This window comes from Pongo abelii, chromosome 16 (assembly GCF_028885655.2).
Source record: "Pongo abelii isolate AG06213 chromosome 16, NHGRI_mPonAbe1-v2.0_pri, whole genome shotgun sequence".
Taxonomy (NCBI): Eukaryota; Metazoa; Chordata; class Mammalia; order Primates; family Hominidae; genus Pongo; species Pongo abelii.
In genome coordinates, this window is record NC_072001.2 from 44875523 (window position 1) to 44902107 (window position 26585).

A 26585-nucleotide genomic window follows, 5' to 3' on the forward strand; every position below is an offset into this window, starting at 1 on the left:
AGAGTAAAGCCAGGCACCGTGACCCTCGCCTGTAATCCCAGCACTTTGGAGGCTGAGTGGGGACGATCTCTCGAACCCAGGAGTTCAAGACCAGCCTGGGCACCATAATGAGACTTTGTCTCTACAAAAAATAAAATTAGCCGGGCATGGTGGCATGTGCCTGCAGTCCCAGCTACTCAGGAGGCCGAGGTGGGAGGATGGCTTGAGCCCAGGAGGTCAGAGCTGCAGTGAGCTTTGATAGTGCCAGTGCACTACAGCCTGTGCAAGAGAGTGAGACCCTGTCTCAGATAAATACATACATACATACATATCTACAGAAGGAGGGGGCAAGGAGATTACTTAAAATTTCCCCCAAACACTAAAATTCCAATTAAATGATCAGCATTTTAAAAACTAGACTTTTAGAAGAACCAGAAAGTACCTTAATACTGATTTTGATTTCTCAACAAAACAGTAATATCTGTAGTAGTTATAATAATAATAAAATAGCACAAACATTTCCTCACCTCTTACTGGGTGTCGGGCACAGTTCGAAGTACTTTCCATGCACATTAACTCCAGCCTTACTGCAGCCTTATGGGTAGGGCTGTGAGCCTCTGCATTTAGAGGAGGAGACTGGGCACAGAGGAGACACACGCCATAACTTGCTGAGAAGTGATGGAGCTGGGATATGAACTTGGCAGTGCTGACTGCAGAGCCCAGGTTCTTCACTCCTGGGCTACTATTACCATGGCACACCCTGGAACCACTGCTGTGTGGCATATCACATGCAGGGCAACATCCTAAGACAAAGGCGTGACGTGCCACAGCCCTGGAACTCACCCCCAAAGAGGCTTCCTTGTGTGGTCTGCTCTCTACCTAGTGGTGTGGAGTGTCAGGGTGGGGAACAGGAGATAGGAAATTTGGGCTCCAGACATCTCCCTTACTCACTCATTCTGAGACGTTGACCTTGCACAGGTCTCTAAACCTCTCTGAGCAATTCAACAGCCCTGCGGACTTCCACGTGTGCCATTAGGTTCAAATAAACCTAAGCTTACAGCGGAGAGAGTATAGAATTGTTTCAAAGTACTTCTTTTCACCCCAGCCCACTTTATTGATGAGGGTAAAACCAGAGAGATAATACAACCTCCTAAATTTGCACAGTAAATAGGACACAACCCACAAAGAAGACTTTGACAACTGAACTGTAAAAATTCTTATTATATGGTCCTACCACAAATGGCTGATCTTATCTTCCAGTGCCTAGGAGGAACTAGGAACTGAATTTCACATCCAGATTACAGCAAAGCCCCTGGTTGCCCGATTAGATTGAAACTAATTACCACTTTTAAAGGTTAAAGATTGTTTAAGACTGCCAATTTTATATGGTTCAACCTAAATATGTACTTTTATAAATCCCCTCCTGACTGCCACAGGGGAAAGCCCAGTGCAATGGCCCAGCCAGGAAGGTCTGCCTGACCCCAGGGAGAAAGGCATTTCTGGAATGTCAGGACCAGAAATGTACAGGCAGCTGCCAGTCAAGAACAATGGTTTAGGCTGGGCGCGGTGGCTCACGCCTGTAATCCCAGCACTTTGGAGGGCCAAGGCAGGTGGATCATGAGGTCAGGAGTTCAAATCAGCCTGGCCAACACTGTGAAACCCTGTCTCTACTAAAAATACAAAAATTAGCCGGGTGTGCTGGTGAGCACCTGTAATCACAGCTACTTGGGAGGCTGAGGCAGAGAATTGCTTGAACCCGGGAGGCAGAGGTTGCAGTGAGCCAAGATTGCACCACTGCACTCCAGCATAGGTGACGGAGCAAGACTCTGTCTCCAAAAAACAAAAAAAACAAACAAAAAAACCCCGATGGTTTAGTGACCAGGGAACTACCACAAATCTTTTTTATTATTATTATTTTTTTAGAGACAAGGTCTCTCGCTATGTCGCCCAGGTTGGTCTCAAACTCCTGAGCTCAAGCGATCAGCCTGCCTCAGCCTCCCAAAGTGTTGGGATTATAGGTGTGAGCCACCGTGGCTGGCCAACAAATCTTGAGGTTAAAGAATAATGGGGAAAGCTTCAGCAAGTTTATTATAGATAAATGAACCACAATACACATGCACAAGACAACCCAGTTATTCCCTCAGATTAAAAAAAAATTATTTTGCTGGTGAATCAAGAGTGATTCTTGGCAAGAGCCTGTTTTCCTTAATTTCTGCAGCTAAATTGGCTGGGGGAAGCAGCACATGCTTGGACTGATGCTGTGAACTTTAGTAAGTCAGTTTTTAAAAATTCCCAGTGGTACACAGTGACTATGAAATATTCAAAACTTGGCTGGGCACAGTGTCTCATGCCTGTAATCCCAGCACTCTGGGAGGCCAAGGCAGGTAGACTGCTTGGGCCCAGGAGTTCAAGACCAGCCTGGCCAATACGGCAAAACCCTATCTCTACAAAAAATACAAAAATTAGCTGGGCATGGTGACACACGCCTGTCGTCCCAGCAATCGAGAAGCTGAGGTGGGAGGATCGCTGGAACAGAAGTTGAGGCTGCAGTGAGCTGTGATCGTGCCTCTGCGCTCCAGCCTGGGCAACAGAGTGAGACCCTGTATATATATATATACATATATATATATACACATACATATATATAAATTTGGCCAGGCATGGTGGCTCATGCCTGTAATTCCAGCACTTTGGGAGGCCGAGGCTGGTGGATCACCTGAGGTTGGGAATTCAAGACCAGCCTCGCCAACATGGTGAAACCTCATCTCTACTAAAAATACAAAAAGTAGCCGGGCGTGGTGGTGGGCACCTGTAATCCCAGCTACTCGGGAAGCTGAGGGAGGAGAATCACTTCAACCCGGGAGGCGGAGGTTGCAGTGAGTCGAGATTGCGCCGCTGCACTCCAGCCTGGGCGACAGAGCAAGACTCCATCTCAAAAAATAAAATAAAATAAAAACTCAAAAGCTAAACTGAGTGAAGCCTCGCTTAATTACAAACACAGAAGTAACAAATGGAGTAGAAGGCCAATAATACACCTGTGTATTTTATGATGGGGGAATCACCATTCAAGCATAACACAGTGGTTGTTTAATCATCACCATCATCAGGCCCAGCTATAATGACCGAGTCCTGGAAGAGCTGTTCACATTCCTTCAGCTCAAAGGGAAGTTTCAAAATTTCAATTCCCAGGGCCAATGATTCAAATTATTTTTTAGAAAGAAACAGAGGCAATGAGGAAGTACATGAGATTAAGAATTTCTTCTGTAGAAGATAACAATTTAAAATAATACTAGATCCTAGACTAAAAATGTCTATAGCTATCTGAATTTGAAAATACACGCATTACCATTTTTTAGAAAAGGAGACTGAGGAATAACATAACATCTTATTCAAAAGCAGACTGCAAGGGGAAATGTCAGACCCCAATGCCTGGCACTTCTTGAACTGACCCAAGTACCCTGGCATCTCAGAGGATCCAATGCTCTGGGTGCCCTTGGCTGTCTCCTCCTCTGTGGGGGGCAACTGCCTCCTGATAGCAACCTCTGGAACGTCAACAAGCACCTCCCCAGAGCTGCTCCCATATGGGCCGCTGAGGAATTCGTTGTGAGCACAGCCGTCTGCTAGAGTTTCAGAATGTCCCACTAAAGCCATTTCCATAGACCTCTGTGTGTTCTACACTAAACTCCTTTTATTGTTCAAGTATGGAATTTCTCTAATATAAACCTTTTTAAGAATTTATCTTCATTTCTCAGAAATGCACCATAGACCCCCTTGTCGCTCCTTAGAAGCCAGCCTGGGAGGCTGTGACTCAGGCTTTGCTGGTTTGCTTAATGGTGGAGGGTGTTGTCCCCCTCCAGGTATCACCTGGTACTTAACTCTTTTAAAGATGCCCCTGGGGGCAGATGCCCAAGCCAGCACTCCTTAAGGAGAAGGCCAGGTAATAACCATCTGTCACAGGGAGATTCTGGTGTGGCTGCTTGGGGGAGAAAGTTCTCCGCAGAAAACAAGCAATTTTCTTTACTAGGTGTTACATTTTGACCTAGTTCCCAGAGAATTATGCTATGTGAAAAGAGGTTTGCCTCTAGTACTAACCCTGTGCTGTTCCCAGACGGAAGCTATAATTATGTACACACATTTGAACGCCCTAACTAATTGACTCTTTCTTAAATAACTGCTGTGTGATGCAGTGGCGCTGTCCTGTGGATACTATTTAATGAGGCTGTTTACTCTTAAGTAGCTATGAGTTTACATGAGGCATGTCCCTTACACGTGAGCCTGACACACACTTGGCTAGAAGGACAGAAACTCCTCTTGGCCAGTGCTGAGCAGAGGCATAGGGTGCGGGACAGGGGAGAAGGGGAACCCTGGATTCCAGTCCCCTCTCTGCCCCTTCCTGATGGCCTCTCCCTGAGCAAGTCATGTCTTTGCTTTCTGCTTTCTCATTTGTAGATTGGCCACAGTATTGTCTGCGTTATCAACCCCAAAAGAATAATGTACATGAAATTATGTAAGTGATGACTTGGGACATAATCACCGTCATCTTCATCATCATTACTGGAGGGCTACATTAGGAACAGCCTTACGAGTTAAATAGGGGGCACTGGGCAGTGATTCCCAGTCCAAACATCATACTATTCGTCAGCTGGCCTGGGTTCCAATCCCAGCACTGATCTCACTGGTGGAGTGACCCCCAGAAATTAAAGTAACCTCTTTATGCCTTGATTCCTCCCCCTCCATTGAGGATAACAGTAGCACCATGTCACAGGGGTTCTGTGAGGATTTAAAGCCAATACACAAGTCCAGAACAGAACCTGACACATAAATGCCAAATAATTATTTGCTATTATTTTTCTATATGTTATTCTGAATTCAATTGACACTTGCTTTTATTATAAGGCATGGATTATTTTCAGCAAGTTTTAAATTCTGAGACATGAGCTTTGCCATTCAAAATCGTTCCTAAAAATTTCTTTTCTGTACTCATCTGTCATGTGCTTGGGATTTGAGAAGAAAAAAAACATATTTTTTTTGTTAGGAAAATAAATCATTTGCCAAAATAAAACAAGCCAATAACCACTCTTCCTGGTTTCTCCCTTGTGAATTCGGACTTCATAAAGTGGGGATTTGAAAAAAGTGGCAGCTTATTTCATTAAGCCTTTGTTGGGCAAAAAGAGCCCCAGACAAAGGGCAGTGGCAATGAAACCAGAGGACCCCAGGGAAGACTTCCATAGAGACAGATCCTGTGCCTTGAACTTTCTGGGGCCTCCTGTTCTGATCTACTTCCCCTCCACCCTGGGCCACTCTGTCCTGAGAGATCTGGAGAGTTGACCCTCTGGGGTTCTCCCGCCCAGGGCTTAACCCCCTGTCCCACAATGAGACACTCTGGTGCCAACCAAGTCAGCTCTGGAGTTGAAGAGTAAACTCCTCCTAGAAAAGTCAGCCCTGCAGGTTGGAAAAAAATCACCTGGACAGTGTTCCAATCACCATCAGTAATAAGATGGAACTCCTCTGGGACTCCTTCCACATCACCTGCACGTTTCTGTTCATCCCACTGCCAAGTTCCCTGGGTGCTTTCTTTGATTTGCAATAGGAGCATCAAAAAGCCCCTAATGGAGAGTTCAGCTCCCCGGAGAGTTCCATCTTCCACAGAAGGCACCTGTGGAGGGGCCTGGGTGGCCCTCGGCCGAGCCAGTGCACAGCATCCAGCACATCATTCATTCCACAGGCCACGTGAATGGTGCCCCTGGAGCTGCGCGATGAGGTGCTTTGGCCTTTGAGAGGACAGCAGCCAGCTGGGAGGATCCGTTCCTATTTTTAAAAACTTCTAGAAAGGAGATGTGGACTGTCAGCTCTAATGCTACTTCCTCTCCCTAAAGAGGCTCAGATGACGCTCCCTAGCTCTGTGCCTCCTACAACCCACTCCCCCAAATCAGCCACACGAAAGCTAGACCCAGGAAAGAGGGAAATAGAGGGGTGGGAGAGGGATGATAGGAAAAAAGAGAAAAGCATTACACAAAGGCTAGGGGTAGCAAACAGGAGGTGCAGGAGGGAGGAAGGAAGGCAGATCCAGTGGGAAAGGGCAGAGCTGCAGCCACGGGCACCAGCTGGCCTGTCTTCCCCACCCCAGCAGCCCTCAGTTCCACTGGGAACTCTAATGAAAGGTTATGGGAGGAGTACAAATAAAACACATCTCCAAGTAAGGCAGAACCTCAGTGATCCCACAACTTTACATCTATAAAATAATGACCACGTAGGCTGGGTGTGGTGGCTCACACCTGTAATCCCAGCACTTTGGGAAGCCGAGGCGGGTGGATCATCTGAGGTCAGGAGTTTGAGACCAGCTTGGCCAACATGGTGAAACCCCGTCTCTACTAAAAATACGAAAATTAGCTGGGTGTGTTGGTGGGTGCCTGTAATCCCAGCTACTTGGGAGGCTGAGGCAGGAGAATTGCTTGAACCTGGGAGGCGGAGGTTGCAGTGAGCGGAGATCATGCCACTGCACTCCAGCCTGGGAGACAGAGTGAGACTCTATCTTCCCCCCCGCAAAAAAAAAAAAAAAAAGACCACGTAAGAAAATCAGCTTTTCATGTTTTTCACTCTGTTTCCCTGGCCCTGCTCTGATGAAGAAGGAAACAGCTCAAAGCTGGGAGTGAGAAGCAAACGGGACAGCCAGGGAGGTGAGGGGTCCTGTCCTGGAGTCAGCAGGTAAAACCCGAGTGTCCGGTGAAGCTTAGGCGTCCTCTGGGCTAAGCTCTCTGACTGCAGAAGCCCAGCGCACCATGCCTGAGAGGTGTCTGTCCGACCAGTGCTTAACATTGCCAGTGACGGGGAGCTCACTGCCTCATGAGGCATCCTAATCCATTTCTGTGCAGCTCAAATTATTAGAAATTTGTTCCTTATACTGTAAGCATTTTTATTTTTTAACTTTTAAAACTTTTTGCAGAGACAGGGTCTCACTTTGTTGTCCAAGCTGGTCTCAAACTCCTGGCTTCGAACAATCCTTTTGCCTTAGCCTCCCAAAGTGCTGGATTACAAGCACAAGCCACACACCTGGCCCTGTGCAGCCTTATAATGTCCAATCCTGGGCCTTAGCTCTGCCCTCTCAAGTTACCCAGAATAGGCATAAATGATCATTTCCTATGATAGTCTTTCAAATATCTTAATATGATAAACATATTTTGTATGACTTCTAGAGCAGACATTCTTTGTTCTTCTGTTTTTGAACCTTTATATGTAACTGGCAGGAATTCAAAGAAAAGGTTTAAACAGCCTGACCGAAGATGGCAGCTTGCTGGTCCTTACCGATTCAGGAAAGCGTTTCCAAAGCGACTGAGCTTTCTAAACGGCTTTTTGGGGTCCACGACTAAAGCATTCCCTGGGGTGCTGCCCTCAGTCTCTCCATACATCACAGCGATGAAGGAGTCAGTGGTGGGCTCTGGACCAATCCTCATGCCTGGGAAATCCTGCTCCAGTAGGTATCTGGGAGATGGAAGAAGAAGAGAAAGCTTAGCATCTTATCGCAAAGTAAGAGGCCAGAAAGCTGCCCGGGATTACCAATTTTTTTACATAATCATTTAAAAACGTAGAAACATAACCCTCAAGAAAAGCACAGCAATCCTCCTTTGCATTTCTGTTGATGCAACAGACGCTACCCCAAGGGAAGTGTACTGCGCTGGCTCCTGGGCATCCTGGAAGCTCTGTTCAGGCTCAGCTCCCTTAGGGGAGCCTCCCTTACCTGCATGTGGAGATACCTCTTGTGGGGACACCTCTTCTGTGGTCCCTGGGCACCCTGTGCCTGCTGCCAGCATGGTGCTCAGCATGTGTACTACAATTACTTGTTTATGGGCCCTGCAAGGTGTCTGAGCTGATGAGGGCAGACTCATGTCCCAACCATGCCAGGAGGATGATCTTCGCCTTATAAGCCTTGAAGGGGCTCAAGGGAAAAAACCTGCACAGCCTTCTGCAGCTCCCCATTCCTGCAACTAACAGTCTATTTGGTCCTAAACTATGTCTTTGTTTCTAAAAAGTTCTGACTGATTCCAATGTAAGCCCACAATCTGTGACTATTTCCAGGGAAAGAGAGAAAGTGCTGAATTCTATCAAATGCCAAACACAATTTTTCTATCTTTAAAAGAATGAGAAATTAAGCCACCGTTTAGACCTATGTTTTCTATGTAAATAAAACTGGAAAAAAAATTTTTTTTTTTGAGACTGCATCTTGCTCTGTTGCCCAGGCTGGCTGGAGTGCAGTGGTGCAATCTCGGCTCACTGCTGCCTCGACCTCCTGGGCTCCAACAATCCTCCTGCCTCAGCCTCCCAAATAGCTGGGACTACAAACACACACCACCATGCCTAGCGAATTTTTTGTAGAAACAGGGTTTCACCATGTTGCCCAGGCTGGTCTTGAATGCCTGGGCTCAAGCTATCCACTCACCTTGGCCTCCCAAAGTACTGGGATTACAGGCATGAGCCACCGCACCTGGCCTAAAACTGAAATTGTTTAGCAACCTTAACGGGCTATATTCTAAACCTTTAATTGATGTCATTGCTAGTTTTCACTTCATCCAAAGTTTCTACGTTTCTGTGAAGTTGTGGCACCCCAGAATAGATACACCATTAAAATATGTCTCCTAAATTTACAGTAAATCTATCTGATGATATCGTTTATCTCTAAATTTAGAGAAAAAAATCTGCTAATAGCACACGGCATTTACTGAGTGCTCGCTATATTCCTGGTATGGCACAGAGTCTTCTATATTGTTTCACTTCATGCTCTGAGGTGGATGATGACATTATCCTCGTTTTATTTACAGGTGGGAAAACTGAGGCATCAGAGAGGCCAAGCGGCTTGCCCAAGGTCACACAGTGGACGTTCGAGTGGAAATGGAATGCAAGCATTCAGACTCCAGAATTGCAGTGTCTTCAGAAACGGCCTTGAGTTAGTGGTTTGCTCAGGGGTGAAGAGCAAAGCAAAGTTCAAGGCCTCATCCCAGGGTGCGGCACTTGGCATGAGGGACGAGGACCCCCATTTCCTCTCAGGCGAGGGGAAGAGCTCTCCACAACATCCCCCTGCACAGTCCTCTGGCCACCCTGACAACAAGGGCCAGCTCTCTCTACTCTCCCTGGAGTAAAGCTGGGCTCAGGAGGTGCTACCGTTTCAAAATGTGTTCAGATTTAATTTTTAAAATATCTTCAAAAGTTTCTCCATCAAAACCTTTGTGTCCCTAATAGCCTAGAAATGTTCGTGTTGATCAATTCTTACACATTCCACACAAATCTGAGAAATGCTGGTAAAAGTTACTGTGAGGGATGGCCCACTCTGTGAAACTCCAGCCTCTGTGGAGTGGATGCAGAGCGTGTGGGCTCCATATACCCATGGGAATGTGGAATTTAGGTTTTACAGCCCCTCTGGGATCTCAAGTGTGAAGTCATTCAGCAGAGAGGCTGGAATTCAAAGCCAGATCACACTCTTGCCTCCACTCACGTCCAGATTGATTTTTACGCCCTGTGGCCTGGATGGGGCTATGTTTGGAGGCTGGTAGGAGAGACTGAGGGAGGGGAGACTGCTGGGGAGGGAGGGGCTTGGGAGAACAGCAGCCAGTGTCACCCAGCTCCCCGCAGCACAAACAGTTCGCAATTCACGAAAATGTGAGGTGCAGGAGTGGGTTTGAAGCTTGACAGGCACTTTGCTCCAGAATCAGTGCTAACAGCAATGGTGGGCTGGCCAAGATGGCCTACAAAAGGTCACGCACACTGATTAAAGGAATGAACCAGACGAGAACTGCAGCATGTGCTTTTCGGGGAAGAGCTCAGTGTGGAGCTCCACCTTGGGTGGCTCGTGGCAACACGGCCCCTTCTCGGCACCTTCACCAAGCCTGGCCAGGAGGAGGCCCTCCAGATTCCGGGCCAGGGAGGTGAGTGTATGGATATCGTAGTTAAGCAGTGAGTCCCCAGCTGGACAATCACTCACACAGCACAGGTGTTGAAGTCAGACATCACTGTTGAGGAGTGCCTGAATTACTTTCTGATGTTTCATTTCTGTACAAGTACAGCAAATCCCACTACTTTTGAAATAACAGGGGTTTCAAGGAAAAATATAAATGAAAAAATTGTTTAAAGAAGAGCAGATGTTTCCTACTTTCAAGTTTATATTGTAATCGAAGCCAGAGTTTTCTAAGTAGCGACCCTACCAGACAGAACTTTAACAATAAATTATTTTTAAAGTGTGCTTCAAATGTGAAATAATTTGAAGTCAAAGGTGTCCCCCTTTGACTGTGACCTTGGTAAATCAATCTCTGGATCTCAGACAGAGAGAAAGAACTAGAATTAGGAAGAATTACTGTATTATAAAGCTTGCTTGCATTATCAATTTGTTTGGTGATACTTTCTCTCACAGATAATACAAAGTTAACATTCAATGTTCAATTTCACTATCAAAGAAATACCAGTAAAGACAGAGCATATTAACAAATTTTTGAAAACTCGGAATCATCAATGCTGGCAAGGGTCCTGTGAGATAAACACCCTTATATACGTTGGTGGCGGAATAAGTTGGTCTAACTTCACTAAAAAGCAATTTGACACCATGTGTTAGAAGCCTTTAAAATGGGGGTCTTGCTGGGAGCAGTGGCTCATGCCTGTAATCCCAGCATTTTGGGAGGCTGCAGTGGGAGGATCGCTTGGCCTAGGAGTTCGAGACTAGCCTGGGCAACGTGGAGAAACCCCATCTCTACAAAACATACAAAAATTAGCCAGGTGGTGGCGTGCATCTGTAGTCCCAGCTACTTAAGAGGCTGGGGTGGGAGGGTCGCTTGAGCCCAGGAAGGTCGAAGCTGCAGTGAGCTGTGACCATGTCACTGCACTCCAGCCTAGGTGACAGAGTGAGACCCTGTCTCTAAATAAATAAGTAAAAAATAAACTCAAATGGGGATCTTGCAGAATTGACCTCTAACAGCTCGTGCTGGTGTTATTTGAGGGCCTGTTTCCTCTCCTCTCTTGGGCTGTCATTTCCTGCAGGGCATGGTCTATATACTCAGTACTTTAGAAACCTGGAATCTGGTAGGAACGATTTGATTCAGCCTCTTATCTTTATAAGCGACAAGACTGAGGGTTAGCGCAGGAACATGGCTTGCTGCTGGTCAAACTCACAGGGTGGCCACACAGGATCCAGAACCTGCAGCCCCTTTCTCCTGGCCCCAGACTTCTGCTCTTACACCAGGCACAGCACCATCACCCTGGGGTCCCACATTGCCCCCAGCTCCCTGGTGCTCTAGGCAGGACCTGGCAGATCCCTGAGATGACATATGACACACTAAGCTGATTGCCCTGAAGAAGATTTTTCACTGGGGGACTGCAGAAACTCAGATTCATTTATGTCACACTGCTGGGTAGGCAGGTACGTGTCAGTGCAGTGAGGGAACTCGGAACAACCAAGACACCAAGTATCTGACATGGAAAAAGGGAGAATGAAGTGATGGATCCACACACAGCAAGCTGGAAGGGAAGAGTCTGAGCTGATGCTGAGGTGCAATGTGCCTAAATGGGTCAATCACACAGCCACACGGGACAGACAGCCTGATCAACTGTGTTAGACATTTCTCACAGTGGGAGTGCCTCAGAGGCTTTCCCAAAGCTATGAGTTTCAGGGACTCTAGTATTATCTGCAATAACAACAATTCAAAGGAACAAGAGGACACAGGAAGACCACCGTGATTCAGAGCTGATTAGCCCCTCCACAGGCATCCTGTGCTTTGGAGACTTGATTTTTGTCCTTGGCTCCACTTTGCTCCCCCTTTCCTGTGTTCTCGGAGAGGCCTGCCAATTCCAGCAGTGATTGCTCCAAGGTTCTCGAGCCAAGCCATCCACATAAAAAGGTACGGACATTTGGATTCCAAGCAGCTGGGCGGAAGGGATGGTGGGGTGGATGGGAGACCTGACATCCCCTTGTCCTGGTCTGACGAGGTCCCCAGTTCAGACTCATCCAAGTGGCTCTGGGGCACCCCGGCTGCCAGCATTCAGCCCAAGCTCACAGAGCTACTTTGATGCAAGAGTATATATGGATGGTGTCTTCTTTTTTTCATTGCTTAGGCTAGAATTTTTTTTTTTTTTCACTTCATAGAAGTGAATGTCATTTATGACAAGGGGAAGAAAAAAACCTCTCAAGATATTGAAAACAGGATACTCTCAACATGTCCAAGCACCATCTTCTCAATGATGAGCTTAAGAATGAATAAAAACCAAACAAATCTAAGTGGCACAATATTCAAACTTTGATTCCCCTGGATATTCATCCTGCATTATCTGGATTTTGACTGTCACATTGGTGCCTGGAGTAGTGGGCAAAGCATTACACTTTAAAGAAATATACCTAACGTTTGAGGACTCATTATGTGCCAAAGTCTTTACATGAATAGTCTAATTTCATCCTAACTACCTTATGGGCAGGTACTATTTCTATCCCTATTTTACAGATGAGGGGACTAAGGCTCAAATGGGTTAAGTGGTTTATTAAGATGAAGGATTTCTTACTAGTCTTATGAGGACACCACCCACCCTAAATCAGAGACTGAGAGGCCGACGGGTTCCACTGGGAATGTTTACAGGAACGTGTCCTGTGAATCATAACAAATACACAAATGTAAGATTTAAAAAATAATACGGCACATATATTTTGAGTGTTGTATGAGCATTATTTTTAAATTCTCAAGCCAAATCTAAAGAAATGGTTTGTGTGGGCTGGGTGTGGTGGCTCACGCCTGTAATCCCAGCACTTTGGGAGGCCGAGATGGGCGGATCACGAGGTCAGGAGATCGAGACCATCCTGGCTAACATGATGAAACCCTGTCTCTACTAAAAATACAAAAATAAAATTAGCCAGGCATGGTGGTGGGCGCCTGTAGTCCCAGCTACTCGGGAGGCTGAGGCAGGAGAATGGCGTGAACCCGGGAGGCTGAGCTTGCAGTGAGGGGAGATCGCGCCGCTGCACTCCAGCCTGGGTGACAGAGCAAGACTCTGTCTCAAAAAAAAAAAAAAAAAAAGAAATGGTTTGTGTGATGATAAACGGGGTCTTAAAATATGTTCGTGCATACCTTGGCATCTGTGCATGGAGTCTGGGGGTTCAATTCATTGCTATTGCCTGAAACATTTTTAAAATAAGTGTTGGAAAGTTTCATGTAATATATTTTTCTTGAGAATACTTACTTGATCCACTATTTCACTAGGAGAGGGATGAAAAGGAAGGGTTAGTCCTTCTACTCTGATTTGATTTGAGCCGGGAAAGATGTTTTAAGAGCAGTTTCTGGCCGGGCATGGTGGCTCACACCTGTAATCCCAGCACTTTGAGAGGCCGAGGTGGACGGATCACCTGAGGTCAGGAGTTCGAGGCCACACTGGCTGGCCAACATGGTGAAACCCTGTCTCTACTAAAAGCACAAAAATTAGCCGGGCATGGTGGTGTGCACCTGTAATCCCAGCTACTCGGGAGGATGAGGCAGGAGAATTGCTTGAACCTGGGAGGCAGAGGTTGCAGTGAGCCAAAATTGCACCACTGCATTCCAGACTGGGTGAGACTCCATCTCAAAAAAAAAAAAAAAAAAAGAGCAGTTTCTATTGTTTAATCTATCCTCGTGTTTCACACCAGGAAAAGTAAGTGGGAGAATCAAGCATTTATTACTTCCAAAGTCTTATAAGATAGGCCAAGATATATAAATATTTCCTAGCAAAACAGTACAACCTGCACTATCGCTGCTTCTAGATACTAACAAATGACAGGTTACTCTGAAACCATACTGTACAGTTTATAATGCATTTCACACATTCAGCTTATTTCATCCTCACTGCCATGGGAGCAGGTATTTTTATTCCTAGTTTATAGAGGAGAAAACTGCTTATGGTAAGTTAAGTAGCTTACAGGAGACCACATTAATACTGGGTAATGACTACTTTTAACATTTTGATGTATTTCCATCCCATCATTTTTCAGTAAATGTAATTTTCCTTTATAAAACTGAGATTAAAGTTTAACAATTTTGCATCTTGATTTTTCACCATGTTTTTCCTCATACCATTAAAAATTCTTTGAAAATATGATTTTTAATGGCTGCATACTATTCTAAGTTGAATATGTATCAATCTATTTTGTCATTTCCTGTTAGGCATTTAAATAGCTTTCCATTTTTGCTGTTATAAATAATGCTAAAATAAACATCCCTGAACAAACATCTCACCTACTTAAAAAAGTCTCCTTTGAATTACTGAAAAACTAAGTTAGGCTGATCTTCACTTACTTTTTTTTTTTTTTTTTTTTTTTTTTTTTTTGAGATGGAGTCTTGCTCTGTCACCCAGGCTGGAGTGCAGTGGCATGATCTCAGCTCACTGCAACCTCTGCCTCCTGGGTTCAAGTGATTCTCCTGCCTCAGCCTCCCAAGTAGCTGGGATTACAGGCGTCTGCCACATGCTGGGCTAATTTTTGTATCTTTAGTAGAGACGGGGTTTCACCATGTTGTCCAGGCTGGTCTCAAACTCCTGACCTCAGGTGAGCCACCCGCCTCAGCCTTCCAAAATGCTGGGATTACAGGTGTGCGCCACCGCGTCACCCTCACTTACATTTTAAATGTGAAAACTAAGTTTTATTTTCATTTTTCCTTTAGTTAAATCATTGACATGTTATCACCAGGACTGTTTGTTCAGATGATGTCACCTTTGAAACTGCTGTGCCTACTAAGGGAATGGACATTAGGTCATTGAACCAAGAAACTGGAATTTGCCGGGTAAAACTTTTCACATCTCAGGCTATTTTTCCAGCTATGGATGGGATTTATATTCCTCAGGGCTGAGATGTGCTTGAAAGCACACTGCTGTCTACCCACTGCCATTACCTGTAAGTTGCTCCACTCCACCTTCCATGCTGTTTTGGGAGGATGGTGAAAGAAAGGGAGTGGAAGTTCACTAGAATCAAATCAGTTTCTTACAGTCCTATTTGTTCTTCCAGTCTTTCACTCATGCAATGAATATTTATTGTTTCTGATGTTGTGACTTGTAATTTAGGAATATGACAACAGACGTTAGGTTGTAAACTCTTTGATCTGGGAGCAATGTAAATTATCATGAGGAGGTTATGGAACACAGCATATCCCAAAGTTACTTGACTATGGAACCCTTTTATTTTCTTTGAACACTTACGAATGATCTCCCACAACTGCATTCCACAGAACATAGGTTAAAGGAAAAGGCTAAAAGGCATTTAACAAACTCCATATCCATTTTGTTTTTTTCTCCAAATAGAATCATTTAAATGAAATCCTTTTAAAACTAGTAATAGATAATTTCTTAATGCAATAAATTTATAGATAAGAAGCCACCAGCTGACATGATCTCTTAAGGTGAAATAACATAGGCAATACCATTAAGATTAGAAGCTTGATATGAATGCCTACTTCCTGGTATTATGAAATATGGAACAGAAGGGGAGACAAAGTAATCATGAAGGTAACTGATACAGTTATTTATCTAGAAAACGTAAGAGAATCTACTGACAAGCTGTCTGAATAACTTCTTGAGTCAAATGACCAGATACAAAACAAAAATGCACAATTCAGTAGCTTCCTTACATATCAGCAATACCCCGCCAAACAAATAAGAGAAATAAAAAGCCCATTCACAAGAGCAACAGGGCATAAAATACCTAATACATCAATAAGAGCTCCATAGGACCTGTATGAGTAGATCAATCACTTTTCCAAGAAGGTCTGCGTTAAAGCAATGGTGAGCTGCTGCTTGGGAAGAGAAAATATAAAAATGTAACTTAGAGACAGAATGCAGTTCCAGGACAAACGGATCCCAGTGGGAATTTTTGTTTGTTTGTTTTAAAGAGCCTAACTAAGAAAGTTCTTCTCAAAGAATGACAGAAAATGAGAATTGATAGCATTTGGAAAATAAAGAGTAATGAGTGCAGAAGGGTCTTGAGCTAAAATTATTAAAAAGTATTTCAAAGTGACAATATTTAAGATGGTATGGTGCCGGCATAAGAATTTACAAACAGAATAACACGAGACAAAGGTCCTAACAGACTCAATACAGTATTTAATAACTTAGCATATGAGGAAGCCTCAAGTGACAGCAGAAAAAGGTAGAGTTATTTAATAATAGTGTTAGAAAATGACAAAAGACAAAAAAAAAAAACCCACAACAATATAATTGAGACAGATTTTACTTCCAGGTGGGTTAAAAAGTTAAATATTTAAAAAGTAATCCTATTTTAAAAAGAGGCAGGGCACGGTGGTGGCTCACGCCTGTAATTCCAGCCCTTTGGGAGGCCAAGACGGGCAGATCACTTGAGGTTAGGAGTTCGAGACCAGCCTGGTTAACATGGCAAAAGCCTGTCTCTACTAAAAAATACAAAAATTAGCCAGGCATGGTGGCTCATGCCTGTAATCCCAGCTACTTGGGAGGCTGAGGCACGAGAATTGCTTGAACTGGAAGGTGGAGGTTGCAGTGAGCCGAGATTGTGCTACTGCACTCCAGGGTGGGTGGACAGAGTGAGAGCCTGTTTCAAAAAAAAAAAAAGAATATGAGTGAACATTTCCTGAGTCTTAAGATAAACAAGGATTTTCTAACCAAAAAATAAAAGATATTATAAAAGGAAAAATTATTAGATTTGATCACAAATATTAAATATATCTGCATGGAAAAATTATTACAAAAATTACAAGGCAAATTTCAAACTGGAAAAACACTTTTACAACTGTGACAAAGGACTGATATCTATTATTGAGAAAAACATTTACATTTATTTATAAGAACAAGACCAGGGCCAGGCTTGGTGGCTCACACCTGTAATCCCAGCACTTTGGGAGGCCGAGGCAGGTGGATCACGAGGTCAGGAGATCGAGACCATCCTGGCTAATACAGTGAAACCCCATCTCTTCTAAAAATGCAAAAAATTAGCTGGGAGTGGTGGTGGGCACCTGTAGTCCCAGCTACTCCAGAGGCTGAGGCAGGAGAATGGCGTGAACCTGGGAGGCAGAGCTTGCAGTGAGCTGAGATCGCGCCACTGCACTCCAGCCTGGGCGACAGAGCGAGACTGTCTCAAAAAAAAAAAAAAAAAAAAAAAGAACAAGACCAACACTTCAAATGAAAATTGGACAAAGTTCACAGACAATTCAGACAATTCACAAAGTAATATGGAAGACAACTATATATTTTATAAGTTTAACGTCACTAGTAAGAAATAAACAAATTAAAATAATTCTGTATGGCTGAGTGCCCCATGGCTCACACCTATAATCCCAGCACTTTGGACTTTGGGAGGCCAAGGCGTGAGGATCGCTTGAGCCCAGGAGTTTGAGACCAGCCTAGACAGCACAGCGAGATCCCATCTCTACAAAAAATAAAAAAATTGGCTGGGTGTGGTGGTGCAATATACCTGTAGTCCCAGCTACTCCAGAGGCTGAGGTGGGAGGATTGCTTGAGCCCAGGAGTTTGAGGCTGCAGTGAGCTATGATGGCATCACTGCACTCCAGCCTGGGCAACAGAGCAAGACCCTATCTAAAACAATTTTTTTCCTATCAAATTAATTTTAATTAGTTTTACTGGCAGTTTGGTGAATTACTGATCCTCATATTTCTGGTGGGAGTCTAATTTGGAATAACTTTCCTAAAAAAGAAAGATAGATACATAGATGTAGGAACATATATAAGCCTGAAAAAAAAAATATATATATATATATATATATATATTTTTTTTTTTTTTTTGAGACAAGGCCTCACTCCGTTGCCCAGACTGGTGCAATCTCAGCTTACTGCAGCCTCAACCACCTGGGCTCAAGTGATCCTCCCACCTCAGCCTCCCAGGTAACTGGGACTATAGGCATGCGCCACCACATCCGGCTAATTTTTAAATTTTTTTTTAGAGATGGGGTTCACCATGTTGCCCAGGCTGATCTTGAACTCCTGGAGTCAAGTGATTTGTCCACCTTGGCCCCCCAAAGTGCTGGGATTACAGGTGTGAGCTGCTGCGCCCAGCCTATTATCTATATTTTTTGAGGCACTAATTTATGCTTAGGCTATTCTAAGAAAAAAACTAGAAATACAAAGATTTATGGCCAAAAATCTTCAGTTTATTGCAACATTATGTATAAGAGCATAAAAATAGAAACAACCTAAATGTTCCAACCTGTACTATAGATTATGATGCAGTCATTGAAGTTATTTTTGAAGACTATATAATGATATAAGAAAATGCTCATCGTATCATATTAAGCAAAAAAGAACCCCATTTATTAAATTATATTTATATAATCCTCAGTTTTGAAAGCATGAATTCTATGTCTTCATCTAAGTCACTGAGAGAAATGTGAACAAATGGGGTTTGGAAGGGATGGAAGGTTCAGCAAAGTCAGCCTCCCTTTTCTGGGTTGAGGTTAACCCTCTTCCATTCCTCCATTAACTGAACCTTCATCTAGCAATGGTTCCTAAATGTTTCCTAGGGGAGGGTGCATAAGAATTACTGTGAGAGCAGAGAAGCCATAGCCCCCCTGGGACCTCCGGACTGGGAGGAGAGCAGAGTCCCCAGGAGCCAAGGGGACCACCCGAGGCCAGGATGGAGGTGGGAGGCCGAGCCAAGTAGGGGGACGTTGCCAGAGGGGACCAGGGCCAGAGACGGGACCAGGAAGGAACTGAGGACCAAGAAGTGCAAGGATCAGTAGCCAGGACCCGAGTGGCCACCTGGAGGTCCCCATCTCACGTGTGATGCCACCCCGTCACCCCTCCCCTCCTGAGCAGGGATCCAAGAATTTGCCAAGAGTCCCGCCAGCCTCAGCCAGTTGGGCCTGTATATAGGGTCCATGTGCAATAGGGAGGGACGTCTTCTATTTTTTGCTGCCCCCTCCCCGCCCACTGTCTGGGGCAGGGAGAGAAGGTATTTTCGAGATAAAGCACAGGCACCACAAATAAAAGTCAAGAAGTTGCCAAAAAAAGAATTACTGTGAGAGATGGTTTAGAAAAACAAAAACAGATTTTGGAGCCTGACCCACAGAGATTTCGACTCAGGAGGTCTGAGGTGGGGCCCTGGAATCCGTGTCAAAAGGCTTCCAAGTGATTCTGATGCACAGCCACATGCAGAAAGAACCACGGCCTTCTGGTTCGAGGTTTTGAAAAGCATATTCAACAACTTTTATAAGTCAGCTTCTGGATGTGAGTTAGGGAAGATAATGTCAGGATAGAAAAAGCTTTCCCCCTCCTACATTTCTCCAAATACTCCGTTGCTGCTTGTCAGGTGGATGATGTGACCACTGGCCCAGCTGCTGGCCTGCAGTGCCTCCCTGCTCAGACTGCAGCTGCCAGTGCACCCCTGCCCAGCCCCGGCGCTCCTCCTACTCGCCTCCTGCCTACCCCTACCCCCCAACCTGGCTCCGCCCGCCCTGCAGGTCCCTGCCCTGCTCTTCAGGACTTTTGCTCCAAGTCTTGTCTCTTCTGTGTCTTCTGAGATGCCAGCTGCTCCCTCTCCATGGCTTCCCTTCTGTCCACTTCTCATTCTTCTGAGGTTGTGCTCATCTTTACCCAAACCCCCGTGATGCCTGTGCCCAGGCCTCCCTCCCCCAGGCCTAGCTGCTGAGAATTTGACGCCTCACATCCCACTCGTTCCTCAACCCGCGCCATCTGGCTTCCTTCACCACCACTCACAGGCACACCTCTTGGCAAGGTCACCTGGCTCCCGAAGGCTAATCTACTGGTTCTGTTTCAGTCCTTCTCCTGGAAGCATCTGACACTACTGACCACCGCCTCTCTCCCTGGCTTTTGTGGGGGTCATCGTTGCTTTACTCGCCTTGCATCCCCTTTTCTTGGTAGCTGCATCCTCAGGAGCTGCCTTCCCCAGCTCTCAGGCCACGTGGTTGGGGCTGACCTCCCCACACCCCACATCTCATTCCCCTGCCCCTAGGGATTGGTTCAGGGATGGGCATATGGCCAGGGTCAAACCAATGAGACTCAAGCCTGAGACTTTTACCGGGGCTGCTGAGCCAGCAGAATTCGAGGCTGGAAATGGAGGTGGCCACCTGCCCACCCCTGAGAAGGAACCCAACATGAGGAGGGCCACAGAGCCAACAGAGTCCTGGTGTGTCTCCCGCAGTCCTGGTCCAAGCCTGAAGCTTGCACATCCTGGTCTGATGGGTTTCAGGAAAACGTTCTTATCTTTTTATCTAAGCTATCTTTGGTTGGATTTCTGCTACTTGCAACCTAAAGAGCTCTGAGACAGCGCTGAGCCACTACCCTTCCAGGCAATTACCCACCTCTTTGGTACTTTCCCCGGAGGGTCTCCACAAGCTCTGCTTCCTCTCACTTAAGAGTCCTGTGCAAGGACTTCTACTTCTCAGATGTTGGCTACTAAATACTGACACTCCCAAGTCAACAGACCAGCCCAGACATCCCCCTGAGCTCCAGACCCATGTCTCACGCCTCATGGACATCACCACCTTGGTGTCCATTCAAACATGACAGGTCTAAATCTAAACTTATCTTTATGCCCCATCCTTCCTCTTCTTGGATCCCCATCTCAGTGAATGGCTCTACTCCCCAGTTACCCCAGAAACCAGGGCCTCATGGGTGACACCTCCCCACCCTCACTCCCTGGCCCTCTTTGGGCAGCTAATTCTCCGTTCATTCCACAGGGCTCAGCTTTTAGGCTGCATTCTCAGGGAGGCCGCCTTTCCCAACCCACAAGCCTGAATGAGGGGGTCCCTCCTATGCCCCCAGCCACCCCGTGTTTCTAGTGTCACAGCCCTTGTCACTCAGAGCTGTGGCCTGTTGACTCTTTCTGTGATGGCTGGCCCCAACCCTGAAATCAAGATCATTTGAATAAATGAACATTAGCATCTGTAGGTGTGATCTTATATTGTATATTGAAAATATAGTCTAATTTTATGTAAAAATTAAATATCTCAATATTTTAGAGAGATCTGTAAAGGGTATAGTATTTGGAACAGAAGAATGATTTTCAGGAGCCCCAGTATCTGCATGAGTGTGAGAACCACTAAATAGGACCCACAGTTTTTCTGTGTGAGATTTTATTTTTTTCTAAATAGATGAACCAGGCTGCCTATTAGTGAATGCCTTCACTTCCCTTTTCCTTAATTACTGAGTCTAGAAACTTAACAAGGGAATGAAGCAGGCCTTTGTTCCTATTCAGAATCCATTTGTCCGCTTTTTTGAAAATGAGAACATCTGCCTGCTTCCAGTGTTCCAATATTTTTCATATTCTTCACAATTGCTTAAAAGTCACCAAATACAGTCCTTTGAGCAGAAATGCAAGTTCTTTCATCCATGTGTCCTGCCAGAGATTTCCTGGGCCTTGCCTGTGGCAGGCCCTGGGAGAGCTCCTCAGCCTGTGGTTTTAATCCCCTCTTGAACACAGCTGGGCTCCCTTCTGCCATCTCTGGGGCATTTTCTTTGAGGAAAAGGAGGAAGCTGAGTAGTTCTGCTTTCTGTTAATATTGCAGCAAGAGCCCAAGAGTGGGCCGATCACTTCCTGATTCTTGTTCTTGTTCTAATCATACCTTAAAAGGCTTTTTAATGTCCAAGGCACTTTTACCCTCTCAGCCCACTCCAGCTTCCTGATCCTTCATACCACCCATAAACCTTGTCTGCACCCTTGCACGTGCATCCCTGCTCCTTTTTTTCCCTATTAAATGCTATAGTTAAATGTTACTATCTAAAGTTTTTAAACACAATTACGGTATCAAGCATTTTATTAAAAATTTTTATCATACTTTGATTTTACCAACTTGAGTGTTATGAACAATGAACATGTTTATACATTGACAAGAATACTCATACAGGGATTGTGGGATGGCTACTTTCACTCCCTTTTCCCTCATCTTTACTCTTTTTTTTTTTTTTTTTTGTAGAGAAGAGGTCTCACTATGTTGCCCGGGGTGGTCTTGAACTCCTGAGCTCAAGCAATCCACCTACCTCAGTCTCCCAAAGTGTCAGGATTACAGGTGTGAGCCACTGCACCTGGCCCCTCATCTTTACTCTTTAGTTCCTTTGCCCTTGGGTTCTTTTAGCTTATTTCTACTTTGTTTTCTTTGTGGCATCCATTTCTATTTTAAATTATTACACATAGATGCAGAAATTATTTGGCTGGCGCTAGTTGCAGAATCATGAAAATTAAATCACAGGATGCTTAGTGTTGAAAGACTGATTTTTTTTTTTTATTGAGATATAATTCATATACCAGAAAATTTATTCTTTTACAGGGTGCATTCTTTTAGTATATTCACAAAGTTGTGCAACCAATATCATTATCCAATTTCAGAACATTTTCATCACATCAAAGAGAAACCCCACGCCCACTAATAGTCATTCTCTATTTCGTTTGCATGTGGCTATCCAGTTGTCCTAGCACCATTTGTTGAACTATAGTTTCCCCCATTGTTCTGACAACTTGTAAGTGGTTTCTTAGGATTCTCTACATAGAAGATCATGTCATCTGCAAAGAGTTTTACTTTTTTCTCTCCAGTCTGGGAGTTTTTTTTATTTCTTTTCTTGCCTTATTTCCCTGCTCTCTACGTTTTAAAGCCTACATAGTTTCTTGAGTGACTTCCCTCTTTTTTCCTCATTAGAATAAGTTTTCTGGAGAGAGGGGACAGAGCATAGGAAGGGAGAAAGTGGAGCTCTTAAAAATGTGTAGTTTGGGGCGGGGCGTGGTAGCTCACGCCTGTAATCCCAGCACTTTGGGAAGCCAAGGTGGGCAGATCATCTGAGGTCGGGAGTTTGAGACCAGCCTGACCAACATGGAAAAACCCCGTCTCTACTAAAAATACAAAATTAGCCAGGCGTGGTGGCACATGCCTGTAATCCCAGCTACTCGGGAGGCTGAGGCAGGAGAATCACTTGAACCCGGGAGGGGGAGGTTGCGGTGAGCCGAGATCATGCCATAGCACTCCAGCCTGGGCAACAAGAGCGAAACTCTGTCTCAAAAAAAAACAAGTGTAGTTTGAATTCATTTCAAATGGACTTCATACTTTTTCAGTGGAAATGTCTTCCTTCACAGCACCTGGGCCCAGGGATTTTCTGGAGGAATCTTTGAAATCTGTTTTCCTCAAGTTTTGGACACAAGCCTGGGTGAGCTCCATATCCATCCTTCCTTGGCTAGTACAGAGTCTAAGATGACATGGTCACTTTCCCCCCTGTCCATCTCCCCTCCTTCTCTGGCCAATTCTTCATTGCCAGTCAAAGGCAGAAGAGCCAACAGCAATAAGAGAAGCTTCCCACCATGTCAGCACAGGTTCTGTGTCATCAGTGACCTCTTGGAATGTGCAGGAAGCCAGGGAGATAAGAATCTATGGCTATGTAGATTAGATACACCCCACAGCCAAGTATGAGCTTCTAGTGCCCAATCGCTAGAAGCAAACAACCCAGACCACTAACCAGGCTCTAACTAAGGCAGGATCCAGGATGCTCAGCAACCTGGGCCAACCCTTCCACTCAAGATGAATCCATGGTTCATTTAGAGTGTCTGGGGTGATATTTAATTCCAAGTTCACAAGTCTCCAGGGTAGCTGCCCTTTCATTTGGGGATTTCCTCCCGAGTGCTAAATCACTTCCTCCTAGTTCCAATCTGAAAAGCAATTCAGGTCTCCTGTGGCCTCACCAAGCTTCCTGCCCACACTGATTTTCTTCTAACCTCATTGGTCTACCTTGTGTACATCAACTAACAACAAAGCCACTTAGCTCAAGGAAATCCTCAAGAACAAATGGCTTCCTAATAAGGTTATTCCTCCCTCACCCTAGGGTGGCCCACAGCTCCAGCACCTACTGAGAGGCAGCCAATTTGGATGAGGTAGCTGCCAGGAATCAAATCTCAGAATGCTTCATAAAACTGCACTTAGCTATTCCACAAATTCTCCAAATAATGAAACAGAGAGAAGAGTAAGAATATAATGAGAGAGAAATCTGGAAAAATACAAAAGATAAATTCACGTTCCTGTGAGTTGTGTTCATCTTCCTGGGAGTTGATAATCAGGCTGGCTAGCTATCCAGTCTATGGGAGCAGAGAGAGGGCTGCATTATCTCCAGGTTGGCACAGCATCTAGCAGGGGCTCCCTGATGACACCTGGGCACAACAAGGACCTCACAGCAAAGACAAACAGGAGGAAATGCCTAGGGTGCGGGGACATGCCATCACTAAACTACAAAAATATACGCCCTTCTTCTTTGTATGTTTCAACAGTACCGCTTCCCACTCTTGTACCACTTGGCCATAACACTTTATTATCCCTAGTACCTAAAAACTAGTCAGTACTACTGAGACCTTAGATGTGACATTTGACATCTTTCAAGGTGCCAGTTACTGTAATACAGCTATGGTTCATTTTGAGTGTCTGGGTGACGGTGACATATTTAATTCTATTTTTGTCTTGTTCATAAGCACCAAATAAAGCAATTTTGAAATTACTTTCTTCACACTCAATTTATTGTCTATAACGACATTTCAATACACAGTATATTTGTTTTGTGGAATTCAATCGCAGTGTATCTGGAGGCCTGGATTTAACATATTTCCTGTAGTGATAGCTACTCTATTTGTAGGAACTATTTAGGTCACTGGAGTGGAGAAAAAGAGGTCGCTACTTAACAGAAATGGCATGTATCCAAATATAGATGCAGTTTTCTGAACACCTGTTGAACATCAAATGATGAAGAGATTGTTAGAATTTCCAAAATCCTGGACCAAAACCTTAAATGATCAGCACTTTGTTTCAACTGATACACGGCTTAAGTCAGAAAAATAAGTTCTTCTTACTAAAAACAGTGAGCCTAAATACGCTGGCTGCTTTAGAAATAAAACAGGTGATCAACAAAGCAATCTTTCTGTCTAAATAATTTCCCAGCAAAAGTCACTTCTGATGAAACTATTATGATTTGAACCACAGGGCATGCACAGTGATTATGTGCTTTCGGAAACACGGTAAGCATGACAAATATTTTCAGTTGTCAAGGGTAAGCGAGGAGGGAATGACCCACCTAAGAAATGGAAACTAACAAATAGTAATATGACACTCCCCCTTAGTTCCACAGGCTGGTGCGGCTGCTACACGCAGCTCACTTCCTACGGGCGGCTAAAGGCGGTGCATGAACTGAACGAAGGCGGCCTCTTTATCCCCTCCCGACAACACTGTGGGGTGGCACGTAAAGACCTCAAGGGAAGGGGGCCTGGGCGATACGCTCTCCTGCTGCCATTCATTTGTTCAATAAATAGTTGAACAAATGAATAGTTAAACAAACTCTCCAACTAGGACTCTGTCCCATTCGGATACCCCACGCCTCTCCCCCCACTTCCATCCCTAGGCGTCACTCCCTCGTCAAGAATATGCTGATTATGGCTCGCGCCCCCTCCCTCCCTTGGACCCTCCGGCCAGGGCGACGGGACGAAGCCAGCGGGAGCAACGCCTTCCAAACTGCAAGGAAGGAGGGCTCGGAGTGCTCACTGAGCGGGTTCGCGGGACCCTCCAGCGCGCGGGGCTGGCCAGCCGGGGCGGGGCCGAGGGCACCGGGCGCCGAGCTCCGGAAGGGGTCCCCGAGGTCGCGCCGGCCGGGAGGGGCAGCGGCGGGAGGCGGCCGACTGCGGCGCACACGTGGGGAAGGCGGAGCCGGGCGGGGGCCGGGCGAGGGGCGGTGGCAGTACCTGATGAATGTGGTCTTGCCGGTGCTGTACTGGCCCACCAGCAGGATCATGGGTTTGTTCTCGAAATCGGCGTCCTCCAGCGCAGGCGAGTGGAACTCGTGGAAGCGGTACGCCTCCTCCAGCGGCAGCACCTTGCGCAGGTAGAGCGAGCGCAGCCCGCCCGTCACCGTCTGCACCGCGTCCGCGCCGCCAGCGCGTTCGCGCCCGCCCGCCTGCCGCCCCATCCAGCTGAACATCCTGCCGCCAGTCCACGCTCGGCGAGGACTCTGCTCCGGGTTCGACCCTCCCCGGCTCGCACTGAGCCGCCCCGGCCGCGCTGGCCGCCGCCCGAGCTCGGCCCCGCCTTGTGCTGCCACAGCCAATCTTCGGACGCTACGTCACGCGCGCTCGCCCACTATTCAGAAGAGCTCTCTCAGGTCCTTCCTGATTGGATCTCTACCAGCGAGGGCTGAAGGCGTCAGCCAATTGAGAGGAGGTTCTTAATGAATTATTGATGACGGAGTCATTCTAGAGGACTGGGCGGGGAGATGGTGTCTCCCCGGCCGGGTGGCACTGACCGGTCATGCTCAGGGCCCCCTTCTGGTTGCCGGTGCCCCACCTCTGGCCAGGTGGCATCGGCTTCCGGGTAAATCTGAGTTGCCCAAAGCGAGCCTCCGGAGGCCGCTTCATCTCCTGGAACGTTTACTCATTCAGGCCTCTGGACGTCGATACTGGGGATGAAAAGTTCAGAAAGTGGACAGGCAGGTTCTGTCTTCCCGGGGGCGGGTGGTTATGACTCCATTTTACGGGCCAAGAGACCCAGGCTCACCGGCATAATTGACACAATCTTAAGGAGGGGAAGTGGACTGGAATCTATTTGAGTAGCTGTTTCTCCTACCTCTCCACATTGCCCTCACTAAATTCTGGATCAACTAAAGGCCTTTTCC

At 45.8% G+C, this 26585-nt stretch overlaps 1 protein-coding gene across 1 annotated transcript in view; it reads right to left on the minus strand.

Moving 5' to 3' along the window:
* EHD4 (EH domain containing 4) overlaps positions 1 to 26030 on the minus strand; it is a 75689-nt gene extending 49659 nt beyond the window's left edge. Inside the window, exons 1-2 of the mRNA XM_002825340.6 lie at positions 25660 to 26030; positions 7282 to 7458 (exon numbers count right to left, since the gene is read on the minus strand). Of these exons, the coding sequence (XP_002825386.2) occupies positions 7282 to 7458; positions 25660 to 25895 (413 nt within the window). The 5' untranslated portion in view covers positions 25896 to 26030. The remainder of the gene's footprint in view (positions 1 to 7281; positions 7459 to 25659) is intronic.
* Positions 26031 to 26585: the final 555 nt, after the last annotated feature.